This window comes from Astyanax mexicanus, chromosome 13 (assembly GCF_023375975.1).
Source record: "Astyanax mexicanus isolate ESR-SI-001 chromosome 13, AstMex3_surface, whole genome shotgun sequence".
In the NCBI taxonomy this organism is placed as follows: domain Eukaryota; kingdom Metazoa; phylum Chordata; class Actinopteri; order Characiformes; family Acestrorhamphidae; genus Astyanax; species Astyanax mexicanus.
Window position 1 is genome coordinate 15,531,986 of NC_064420.1, and position 12,024 is coordinate 15,544,009.

At 42.0% G+C, this 12,024-nt stretch overlaps 2 protein-coding genes across 2 annotated transcripts in view; one reads left to right on the forward strand and one right to left on the reverse strand.

Annotated features, from left to right (window-relative positions):
- The window catches only part of baz2a (bromodomain adjacent to zinc finger domain, 2A), a 353,839-nt gene that overhangs the window by 219,698 nt on the left and 122,117 nt on the right, over positions 1 to 12,024 (forward strand). The window lies entirely within an intron of this gene.
- Positions 1,052 to 4,856, reverse strand: LOC111197634 (E3 ubiquitin-protein ligase TRIM35-like). Its single transcript, XM_049462802.1, has 6 exons — positions 4,178 to 4,856; positions 3,784 to 3,879; positions 3,419 to 3,649; positions 3,209 to 3,231; positions 2,804 to 2,922; positions 1,052 to 1,793 (listed from the first exon to the last, which is right to left on the reverse strand). The coding sequence occupies exons 1-6, from the start codon at positions 4,583 to 4,585 to the stop codon at positions 1,249 to 1,251; spliced, it is 1,422 nt and encodes a 473-aa protein (XP_049318759.1). The 5' UTR covers positions 4,586 to 4,856; the 3' UTR covers positions 1,052 to 1,248.

A 12,024-nucleotide genomic window follows, 5' to 3' on the forward strand; every position in this document is an offset into this window, starting at 1 on the left:
GGCAACAACAACTGCAATCGAGTATTGGTACACTCTTATTTGCAGAATTGTTTTAATTCTGTAATTTTGGAGGGTTTTTGAGCATGAACAGCCTGATTTATATCAGGCTACAGCATCTCAATCAGACTTTGGCTAGTCCATTCCAAAACCTTTAATTTGTTTTTTGAGTCACTCAGAGGAGGACTTGCTGGTGAGCTTTAGATCATTGTCCTGCTGCAGAACCCAAGTAAACCTGAGCATAAAGTCATGAACTGATGGCCGGACATTCTCCTTCAAGATTTTCAGAATGCATGGTTCATCAATTACAACAAGTTGTCCAGGCCCTGAAGCAGCAAAGCAGTACCAGACCATCACACTACCCCCACCATGTTTGACTTTCAGTATGAAATTCTGTGTTAATTGTATGCCAGATGTAACGGGACACACACTCTCCAAAAAGTTGCAAAGTCCTGGGGATCAAATACTTTTCACACCACTGTAACTGAGATAAACAGAGTGATCTATTATTTTTATAGGGGGTAAATTGAATGGTGTAAATTGGTTAAACCTAATTTGGGGTGTGTGCTGAAATTGAAAGTTTGTATAAGATTCCTGTTTCTCTTGAGAAAATATATATGTTTAGTTAAAATAGACAAAGAAATTGTTACATTAGCAGCAAAATGTTGGTATTTCTCTAATGTTTATTAAAAATGGAATAACGGTCAGCTATTGTATTTTACATCATAATACACATAATGTCAGTTAAGTCTATTAAATGAAAGTTCTTTAAGTTTTATTGCTACTGATTATCTATTGAATAACTAATCAGTGTTTCTTGGTCTTTAATAGAAGTGAATTGTGTTATATTTCAGCACTTAACAGTTATTCCTGCTTAGTACCAGTTTTTACCTAATAACCATAAAACTTTTTTTTATAAAGTGTTTCTCTAGGAATAAATACAAATACCGTTCTTTTATTTATCATTTATTAGAATTTATTCCACCAGAAACAAACACATATAACAGAATATAACATTTAATAACATGTTAATTTTAACATAAGATATTTATACATATAGAGAGAAAATATAATCTACACTGAAAACAAGTGAATTCTCTCTCTAGTAATGTTTCTAATGTTGTTATGATATCAGAAGCCATTCCTATTGGTACAGATACATTATTTCAAATATGCATGTAATTATAGTCTTATGATCATAATTAGTAAAGTCACTATCTGTATAAATGTTGATTGTGAGCAGAGTTAACTTTAACTGTGCTGTTCCACTGTTACTGACGTCTTCACTGGTAAAATCCTCAGAGGATAATCAGACCTATTACAGAAAAGAGGAAAAACTCTCTCAGTGAAAGTGTGTGTTATAGTGTGCAGGTGTGTGTTGGTTAGAAGATCAGTGAAGGTCAGTTTCCCCCTGTCCCAGTCCAGCTGCACTCTGACCCTCTGCAGCTTCTCTTTAGGGGTGAGGAAGAGACCTGATTGTCCTGCACAGAATATCCAGTATTTATTATCGCTTTTAGTGTAACACAGACAACACAGTGAATGAATGAAAGATTCTCCCTTTCTTGTTACAGATTCTGGGATCAAACCCAGTGTCCAGTCATCCCGGTCTCCAACCTGGACGTCCCAGCAGTGTGTCCCTGAGTTAAAACCCTCAGAACCCAGAACACCCCCAAACTTATCAAATCTCTCTGGATTATCAGGAACTGATGATCTCTGGTCTCTCTTTTCTACAGCAGTGAGATCATCAGACAGGTGGAGGTGTGGGTGGGCAGTGTTGGGGTCCAGACTAACAGGAGCTGAGGAGAGAGAACAGAATGAAACATCATGTTTTTCTCCATTTCTGTAAATGGTTTAATCTCTACAGATTGGTTTCTTTACTTAAAATAAAACAGTAAAACAGCTTTAGAGGAAGATTCCAGAACACAGATCAACTTTAATCCTGGACTAAATTTAGATCTACAGTTCAGTGCAGCACTAAAACAGATCTTCAGTAGTGAATGGTGATTTATAGTTCAGTAGCAGATCTCATCTATGTTTAGCATTTTTCTGGAGTGATTTTCTCATAGAGCTAAACGTCGTTTATCATTTTCAGATCTGTTGACTCTGAAACTGATTCCTGAGTTTGATATTGCAGTATCACTGCAGAGCACAAATTTATTATTTAAAAAAAAACTTCTAATAATCCAGATTTACAGCTGTCAGACCTCTGAATTTTCTTACTACCTCTGTCAAATCTACAAACATTTCCCAGAACCCTTAGCAATCCTGGTCCAAAGTCATTTGTGTACATTGGTGTGTGTATAAACCTATATGTTTAGATCTGTCTTTAAGAAGTATTGCAACCTATACCTGTTGTGTACCAGCATTATTTTTCTGTTTACAATTTGTCATTACAGACTGTTTATTATTGTGTTCTGTCTTTTAGATTGTCAAATTATTTTGGTCACCTGGTTTTTGACCTGTTTTTGGGTTTTATTACTAGATGTTCTTCAGGTTAGTTATTTATGTTTCCTTGTTGGAGCTCTGGTTAACATCTAGCTCTACTTTTGTTCCAATTATAAACATATTTATTATTCTCATCTTTTAACACCTGTGTGCTCCTGTTTCGTCTGATAAATGTTACAACAGCAGATTTTCTCAGAAGTGAATCTGGTCCATGGAGGATTGTGGGTAAAACCTGCTCATTGGTACAGCTGAGCTTCAAATCTTTATATATGTTCTAGATCTTTCTATTAGAACATCTGCAGGAATCAGTCCAGAATCAGACTGTATCTGAGAGATCAACCCTAAGAGAAACACAACTTACTGTACTGGATAATCTCCTGCATCTTCTCCCACACTCTGAACTTCAGGTTGGAAAGGTGTTTGGCTACATTGATCAGAGCTCCTGATGTCTTCTCTGGATGCTTTGGTGAGCACTGAACTCTGAAAATATAAAACTGTGTGAAATATTTCACTGTATAAAATTTACAGCCTGTATTTTATTTACATAAACATCAATATTTTATTCTGTTTATTTACTCGAGTCAATATTTCTGTCAAATTAATATTTCTGCTACTGTTCTCATTACTACAACATTATCACACAATCTGTATTCACTTTCATTTCATTATCATACATTCATATTTACCATCAATTAAATATACTGTAGATTTAAATAGAATTATTATTTAAACAGGAGATAAAATGGGTGATCTGACACTGACTTACTGTTTCTCTGTAGACTTGAAGTTCTGAGAGGAGAAATAAAGAGAAGATTTTTATAAATGAAGAGTCTTTTGAAAAGGATTTCAAATAAAATTGAAAAAGAAATAAAAATCTATCTAAAGTCCCACCCACAATAATCACACTCTCACCAGTATGAGAGAGAGAGAGAGAGAGAGAGAGAGAGAGAGAGAGAGATGGTAAAGAGACTCTTACCTGTAAGAACTGATTGTCCTCAGCTTCCATCTCCTTCTCTATGTTTCTGATTGTGTCTGAAAGAGATGATATTTCTTCATTCATCTCCTCAATCTTCCTCCTCATCATCTGACTCTTCTGCTCCTCTTCCTCCTTCAGTGCAGCTATCCTCACTGCTTCTTCATCTCTTAGAAACTGGTGAAGCTTCTCAAACTCCTGCTTTATCTGTCTCTCTGTGTGCTGGGTCTGCGTCTGGAATGAGAGACGATTAGGAAACACAAACTCTAACAGATGTTCTACAAGCATTTACCACCTACAGGATAAGTGAACACTCATCACTAACATGATCTTAACAACATGGCTGACAGTTCAAGATGATGGATCACCTTAATGTGGGCTGCTGTTTGATCATAGTCTCGATTAGCTTCCTCTAAGACTTTCAGGTTCTTCTGTAGAGGCTCCAAAGCAGTCTGGAGTTTAGTCTGGAATTGAACCACAGTGTAGTTTAGTGAATTCCTTCAACATTTGAACAGAAATATAAATGTGATCACAGAGAGAACGACTGAAGATCAGAGGATTTTACTGTTCAGCAAATTAAACTCAGCATTTTATAACTTTATTATTATGGATTAATGATTTACTCATATTGTCTGCTCTTTGGTCTGAAACCACACCCGCTAACAGACTTTACCTCTAAATTACATAGCATGTTATTCTGTTTCTGAACTAAGAAAGACTTTATACAGTTTAGAAATAGAAATACTAGAACTAATATCCTACCTTACAGTCAGTCACAGCTTCATCTACTGGACAGAAATTGTGATTTTTGTGTTTTTTTGAGTCTCGACACACCAAACACACAGGCTGCTGATCATCCAAACAGAAGAGCTTGAGTTTCTCATTGTGCAGACTGCAGACCCCCTCAGACCCTGCTGAAGATCTCTGTCGGCTCTCTTTCTCTAGAAAAGCCTCACACAGGTTCTTCAGAGCTCGGTTGAGAGGAGGGTCTTCTTTAGAGGATCTTCTTCTACAAACTGGACATTCTCTAGACACCTTACTCCTCCAGAACTGCTGCAGACAGGTTCTACACACACTGTGGGAACAAGACATGATAACCGGATCAGTGAAGACTTCACAGCACACACAGCACAACAGATCTTCATCTGGTTTAGAGATTTTAGATGCCATCTTCAGCTGCTGGTCTCTTCTTCTAAAGGTTTCTTCTGTCTGATCGTCTCTTTCAGTTTAAAGATTTCTGTACTGAACACAGCAGGAGTTCTCAGTCAGGTCCTGTAGTTTTTATTCCAGCGTCTTCAGATGTCTTCAGAGAGATGGTTGAACAGGTCAGAGTTGGTAGATAAGAGTATTTATCAGGGTCTATTAGAAGAGGTGAGGTGATGAGAGCGAGGATCAGCAGAGTGACAGTATGAGTTTCAGTTCCTCCAGCAGGTAGACATGTAGAGAGGAGGAGCTTTGGAAAAGGAGGATCTGAACAGATGAATACCTGGCATTTTTATCCAAAACTCAGACTTCAACATATTTTGGATTTTTCTACGTGAACAGTGTTTACAAACTACTGGTGTTATTAAAACAATGTTTATTACGTTTTATTATCTCGTATTAATTATTAGTGTTTATATTTGGGTAATCAAAGGGTAAATATGTTTGCAATTTACTGGTTGAGATCAGATACTATATATATTTCAAATATATATATATATATATATATATATATATATATATATATATATATTTTTCCACTTTAAAACAACAAAACAACTCAAGTCCACAAACACCCTCTGACAATATCTGTGTTTGAAATCAATAATAAATGTAAGATGATAATTATAGACTTTTAGCTTTTATATCCTCTCCTGAATGTTTAGCAACTCAAAACAAGGTGCATTTAGTTTAAACCACACCTCCATGTTTGAGAGAGTAAAAATACTGTAACATGTGACTGTCAGGTGCTGTATTTCTTGTTGTTCAGGTGTGATCTGTAGGATTACGTGTTTAAACAGTGAACAGCTCTGAGTTTTAGTTATCTGGGTTTTACTTGTGAAGACTAAAAAAATGAGCTGAAAAGGAAGAAAAAAGAGACTTAAATTTAGATCAGACCAAAGCAAATGTTTATATTTTGTCATTTTTTTATGATTACAGATATACAGATTCAGATATTACAGATACAGATGTCATATTCATGTCATCAGGCTGCAGCACCATCAGTCCTTCTACTTCCTGTGGTCATTGCCCACAACTGGAATTGTGCCAAAAAGTCACGCTGAGAGATTCTGGTTCTACTGGCAATACAGTTGCAAGAACAAGTATGTGAACCCTTTGGAATTATTTGGATTTCTGCATGAATTGGTCTTTAAATGTGTTCTGACCTTCATCTAAATCACAACAATAGACAAACGCAGTGTGCTTAAACCAGGGGGGGCCACACTTTTCTGCCCCGAGATCTACTTTTGCAGAGGACAGGACATCGTAATCCACCAGACCTAAATCCATCAGAGCTTCATGATATTATTAGAAATACAGGACAATTAACACAAAAAAAATTACACTAACCTTATTCTAATGAATTACACTGAATAATTTCAGCCAGGTTTGCGTAGTCTGGACAGCAGCTGCTGATTCCAATTCTTAAGCAGGTTTCCAAGTGGTCATCAGTGACTGTGGACCGATATCTGGACTTAAATATTTTCATGAGGGAAAAGGCTGATTTACATAAGTAGGATGATCCAAAAAATGCTGTCTGATATGTGGCACATTCTCATCTTAAGCAAGTATAGACATTTTTATTCAGTCAGCAAGTTCCACAATTGCCCAGCAGAGGCCCTCAACTTCAAGTTTGACATTGTAAAAAAAAATAGTCCTCCTTCCACTCCACATGGAAGTGGTAAGTTTTAGATTTTTTGCTAGGTCCTGCACTCATCTGGTGAGTCAATTAAAACATAGAACAAATGTATTGGGCACCTAATACCACACAAAAAAATATATGTTTGCATGGTTTTATTGAACACGTGTGTGAACCCCTAGGCTATTGACTTGTCTAAGAGCTAATTGGTGCCAGGATGTGACAAGATTTGATGTGTTGGTTAAAGCTGCCCTGCCCTGCAACAGCCATTTCAGTTTGATATATCTAATAAGGGATGGACACAGTAATATTTCAGGATTGAAATGAGGTTTATTGTACTAACAGAAAATGTGCAATATGCATTCAACCAAAATTTGACCGGTGCAAAAGTATGGGCACCCTTATCATTTTATTGATTTGAATACTCCTAACTACTTTTTACTGACTTACTGAAGCACAAAATTGGTTTGGTAACCTCATTGAGCTTTGAACTTCATAGCCAGGTGTATCCAATCATGAGAAAAGGTATTTAAGGTGGCCAATTGCAAGTTGTTCTCCTATTTGAATCTCCTCTGAAGAGTGGCATCATGGGCTCATCAAAACAACTCTCAAATGATCTAAAAACAAAGATTGTTCAACATAGTTGTTCAGGGGAAGGATACAAAAAGTTGTCTCAGAGATTTAACCTGTCAGTTTCCACTGTGAGGAACATAGTAAGGAAATGAAAGACCACAGGGACAGTTCTTGTTAAGCCCAGAAGTGGCAGGCCAAGAAAAATATCAGAAAGGCAGAGAAGAAGAATGGTGAGAACAGTCAAGGACAATCCACAGACCACCTCCAAAGAATTGCAGCATTATCTTGCTGCAGATGGTGTCACTGTGCATCGGTCAACAATACAGGGCACTTTGCACAAGAAGAAGCTGTATGGGAGAGTGATGCGAAAGAAGCCATTTATTCAAGCATTTCTTCAAGTCGCCTGAGGTGTGCTTTTGCATAAATGCAGAAATTGGCTTTTTTGGCCAAACTTTTTCATATGACTGCATATATGTACTTAAAAAAATAGCATGCTTAACTATAAATTTTACCATGAAATATAATTATTAAAATACTTCAGAGATGTATTTTTTTGCATTGTTGTGTGAGTCCAAATCCCATTCTTGCTGAGGTGTATGTTAATATTATATAAACAACAATAAATGTGGACTATTTCTCCTTCTGGCCCCCAACCAGAAGAGTTGGAACACCCCTGCTTTAGGGCAGTATGTCTTCAGAAAGGGAGCAGGTCAGTTTTATGATTAGTCTAGTGATGGGGAGCAGAAATTAGCTTTTTTGCTTTTATTATTTGTTCGTTCAGCTTCAAAAATGCTGCCTCTGCTGCTGACTGGATAAAAATTGGATAAACATGAACCTATTGGCACCATGGCTAATATCAGGTGTGAGGTCTGCAGAAGGGTATAAAAGTGTGTAAAACAGGTGTCCTAATACTTTAGTCCATGTAGTATATACTGTATATTTGCAGTGTTGTTTATTGCAGTTATTTGAGTTAACAGAAGAGGGCAGTGCAGTTTAGCCGCAGTATAATCTTCTGCACCACAATATCTGCCCTCCTGGAGAACTACCATCCTGTAGGTTTCGGACAAATAAGTGGGTCATCACCCAGGACAGACCCTTTTTAATACCTTTTTTTCCTCAATTTATTGCATGTAATATTAGGGAAACAGATTTGCCAAATAGTAAATATACTTGTAATATTTCCTCAACCTTAGCTTAACATATCTCATAATGTTACATGATTTCAACTAGAACTTTATACAGACTAGAACACATTGGGACAGCCATAAAAATATTTTTAATTACTAGATATGACAAATATACAGGGAATATATACAGGGGTTGGACAACACAACATTATGGGTGACATACCAGAGTTCAAAAGAGGACAATTGTTGGTGCACGTCTTGCTGGCGCATCTGTGACCAAGACAGCAAGTCTTTGTGATGTATCAAGAGCCACAGTATCCAGGGTAATGTCAGCATACCACCAAGAAGGACCTGTTTCCACCAGAACTGTCCGTTGGGACAATAAATTATTGTAGTCTAAAACCAGATGTTTCAGTTTCATTGTCCAACCCCTGTATGTATATATATATATATATATATATATATATATATATATATATATATATATATATATATATATATATATATATATGAAAGAAAATAAGAGACCACTTAAAAAGAGTTTCTTTGATTTTACCTAAATGATGTTATGTAATAACAAAAGTTTGGGAGAAGGACCACGCCCGAACTCTACGTTCTAACTCCACCCCGTATCAATCAACCGTCCTATAAATACCTCCCCTAACTAACTACCTCTCGTGACGAAAACTTCGCATCAGTCGAATCTGCCGCACCCGCCTGCTAGCATTAGCTTGTTCTCCGTCATGGACCTTTAACTCACCGCCTCCGACGAGGACCTCTTCCCTCCTGGCCAGCCTGTCTCCACTCCTGCTCCACCTCGCCGGGCTCGTCGTCTGAATTCCGTAATCTCCATTCCGGCTACTCCTGGTTCTACTCCGGCTACTGCTTATTCTTCCTCCCGGGTCGGTCGTCCTCACCAGTGCACCCCCGGATCTCGGCACTCCCGCCGCTCTTCTCCCCCTTCCCCTACTCCACCTCGCCGGGCTCTTCGTCCGAATTCCGTAATCTCCATTCCGGCTACTCCTGGTTCTACTCCGGCTACTGCTTATTCTTCCTCCCGGGTCGGTCGTCCTCACCAGTGCACCCCCGGATCTCGGCACTCCCGCCGCTCTTCTCCCCCTTCCCCTACTCCACCTCGCCGGGCTCTTCGTCCGAATTCCGTAATCTCCATTCCGGCTACTCCTGGGTCTACTCCGGCTACTGCTTATTCTTCCTCCCGGGTCGGTCGTCCTCACCAGTGCACCCCCGGATCTCGGCACTCCCGCCGCTCTTCTCCCCCTTCCCCTACTCCTCCTGCGCGGGCTCGCCGCTCCGGACGCCTGTCTTCCTCGGCCAGCCTCGCCGGCACTGGGCCCCTCTCTCCTAGTAAGTCCCAGCCTCCTCGCGTTTCCGATTGGACTGTTGTTAAGCTGCAGCGGGTTTTTGACGGGCCGCGGCGTCCCTTTCCCCCGTTCTGCTCCAAAAGCGGAACTTTTCACTGAACCTCTGAACAGCGCGCATGAGCCGCACCGGCGTCGCGGCCTGATGACGTCGCCCGCTCAACTCGCCGCCGCTGCAGCTTCCGCGCCCCTGGCGCGGCACCAACTTCGCCTCAGCGCCTCGTCTCTCTTCCCCTCAGTCGTCCAACTCCCCCCCCCCCCCCCCTCAGTCGTCCAACTCCCCCCCCCCCCCCTCAGTCGTCCAACTCCCCCCCCCCCCCCCCCTCAGTCGTCCAACTCCCCCCCCCCCCCCCTCAGTCGTCCAACTCCCCCCCCCCCCCCCTCAGTCGTCCAACTCCCCCCTCCCTCAGTCGTCCAACTCCCCCCTCCCTCAGTCGTCCAACTCCCCCCTCCCTCAGTCGTCCAACTCCCCCTCGCCGCTGCTGCAGCTCTCGCACCCCTGGCGCGGCACCAACTTCGCCTCAGCGCCTCGTCTCTCGTCTCTCTTCCCCTCTGTCGTCCAACTCCCCCCCCCCTCTGTCGTCCAACTCCCCCTCCCTCTGTCGTCCAACTCCCCCTCCCTCTGTCGTCCAACTCCCCCTCCCTCTGTCGTCCAACTCCCCCTCGCCGCTGCTGCAGCTCTCGCACCCCTGGCGCGGCACCAACTTCGCCTCAGCGCCTCGTTTCTCTCGTCTCTCTCGTTTCCCTCTTCCCCTCAGTCGTTCGAACCCCCTCTCTGTCATCGTCCTTCTCCATTTCTGCGTTCCTCCTGCTGTTCTCCAACAGTGTTGCCAACTTGCCAACGTAGTTTGTTTGTTATTGAGAGTTTAAATGAACACACGTGCTCTTCAGTTTCTCCTCAGCGAGCAGCAGGTGCTGCCGCGAGCCCCGCCCACGACACTCACAGCGCAGTCTCAGTCAGACCACACACTCACACCGCTCTTCAAACACGCTGCAACGAACTGCGCATACCTAAAGCCGCTGCTGACTGTCAAAAAAAAAAAAAATAATCATGTAATTTACGTTAAAATGGAGTTATTTTCGGAAGTCTCTGCCTATTTATAAAAGCAACAGACGTAGTCCATTTGTTAGAGTTCATTTGTAACATTTCTAACATTTCAAGGGGTTTTAATCACAAATTGCAGCCAATGGCTACTTTCCTTACTGAGCAGTTGGCAACACTATTCTCCAACCCGTCCCTTCCAGCCAGCCTTTCTCCTTCCTTTACTCCGTCAATTCTCTCCCCGCCTCCTCTCTCGCCGTTTCTCACCGGGCTGCAGCACCCGCTCCTTGCTGGAGCTTCATGACCTTCATTCTCCATCTACAGCGCCGCCCCCTCTCAGCTCGCGCTGCGGTTCATCTCCACCACTGGAACCCTGCTACATTCCAAGACGCCCGGATCTGGAACTTCATTGACGTGTGTTTGCGGGACGAAGCTCCCCATCCCGCGATGGGCCTGGCTGTCTAAGGCTGACGTGGTTTCGGCTTTCAAAATCCTCCCTCTCCATCCTGACTCCTGGCGCCTTTTCAGAGTCCGTTTTTCAGTTCACCTTGCTTTCGGGTGCAAACTAACCCCAAACTTCGACTCCTTTGCTAAGGCGCTCTGCTGGATTTGCTTTTCTTCTACGCCAACGCAGCTTCCAGCTCTTTCGATATTAAGCTATTCACAGATGCCGCTCCTTCCTCTGGTCGCTTCTGCTTGGCCGGAGAACTTCATCTGCGCAGCTGCGCGATTCTTCTGCGCTCTCTGGACTTATATGCGGTCCTCGTCGCTGCCCTCCTTTGGGGACATGAATGGTCAGGAAAATCAATTTTACTCCATTCAGACAATCTCGCCGCGGTCCACATCATCAACAAAGTCGATCAAAATCGCTAGACATAATGCCTTTTATCCGTCGCCTCACTTGGCACTCCATTAAGCATCAGTTTATAATTAAAGCTGTCCACATCCCAGGTTTATCCAACTCTATTGCTGACTCTCTCTCTCGCTTTCAATTCCAGAAATTGAGATCCTTGGCTCCGCATGCAGACTGCAACCCAACGCCGGTACCTCCATTTTCACTAACTACACTTCACCTAACCCCCGTCTGAACGAACTAATCCTCCAAGCACAACAAACCATCCTTTCAGCCGTTTCCCCACAGACACTCTCTACTTACTGGTCAAGCTGGAAAGCATACAAAAATTTCCACTCCACACATAATATATCTTTCCCTTCTCATCATCCATCCGTAATAGCAGCTTATATTACTTTCATTCACACTCAACATTCAGCCCGTTCCTCATCACTCAGAGTCCATCTGGCAGCTATCAATTTTTTCACTAAACTAATTACTGGCATACCACACCCTTCCTCTAATCACCCTCAAATTTCCCTTCTCCTGAAAGGAATCCAAAAATCAGAAACTCCATCCTCACACGAACGAGCTCCCATCTCACCAGAAATCCTCCATCGTTGCATTCAAACCCTCCGATCAGGCTTTTACCCTCCGACAACATCCTCCACGCTCCAATCGCTATTTCTCCTGGCATACTTCGGATTCCTCAGATGCTCAGAATTCACTTCACTTAATCTCCCACAACTCCTTTTCATACCCCCTCATATCAGATCTCAGCATCCTGGACTCGGATACTCTCACCTTTAAAATC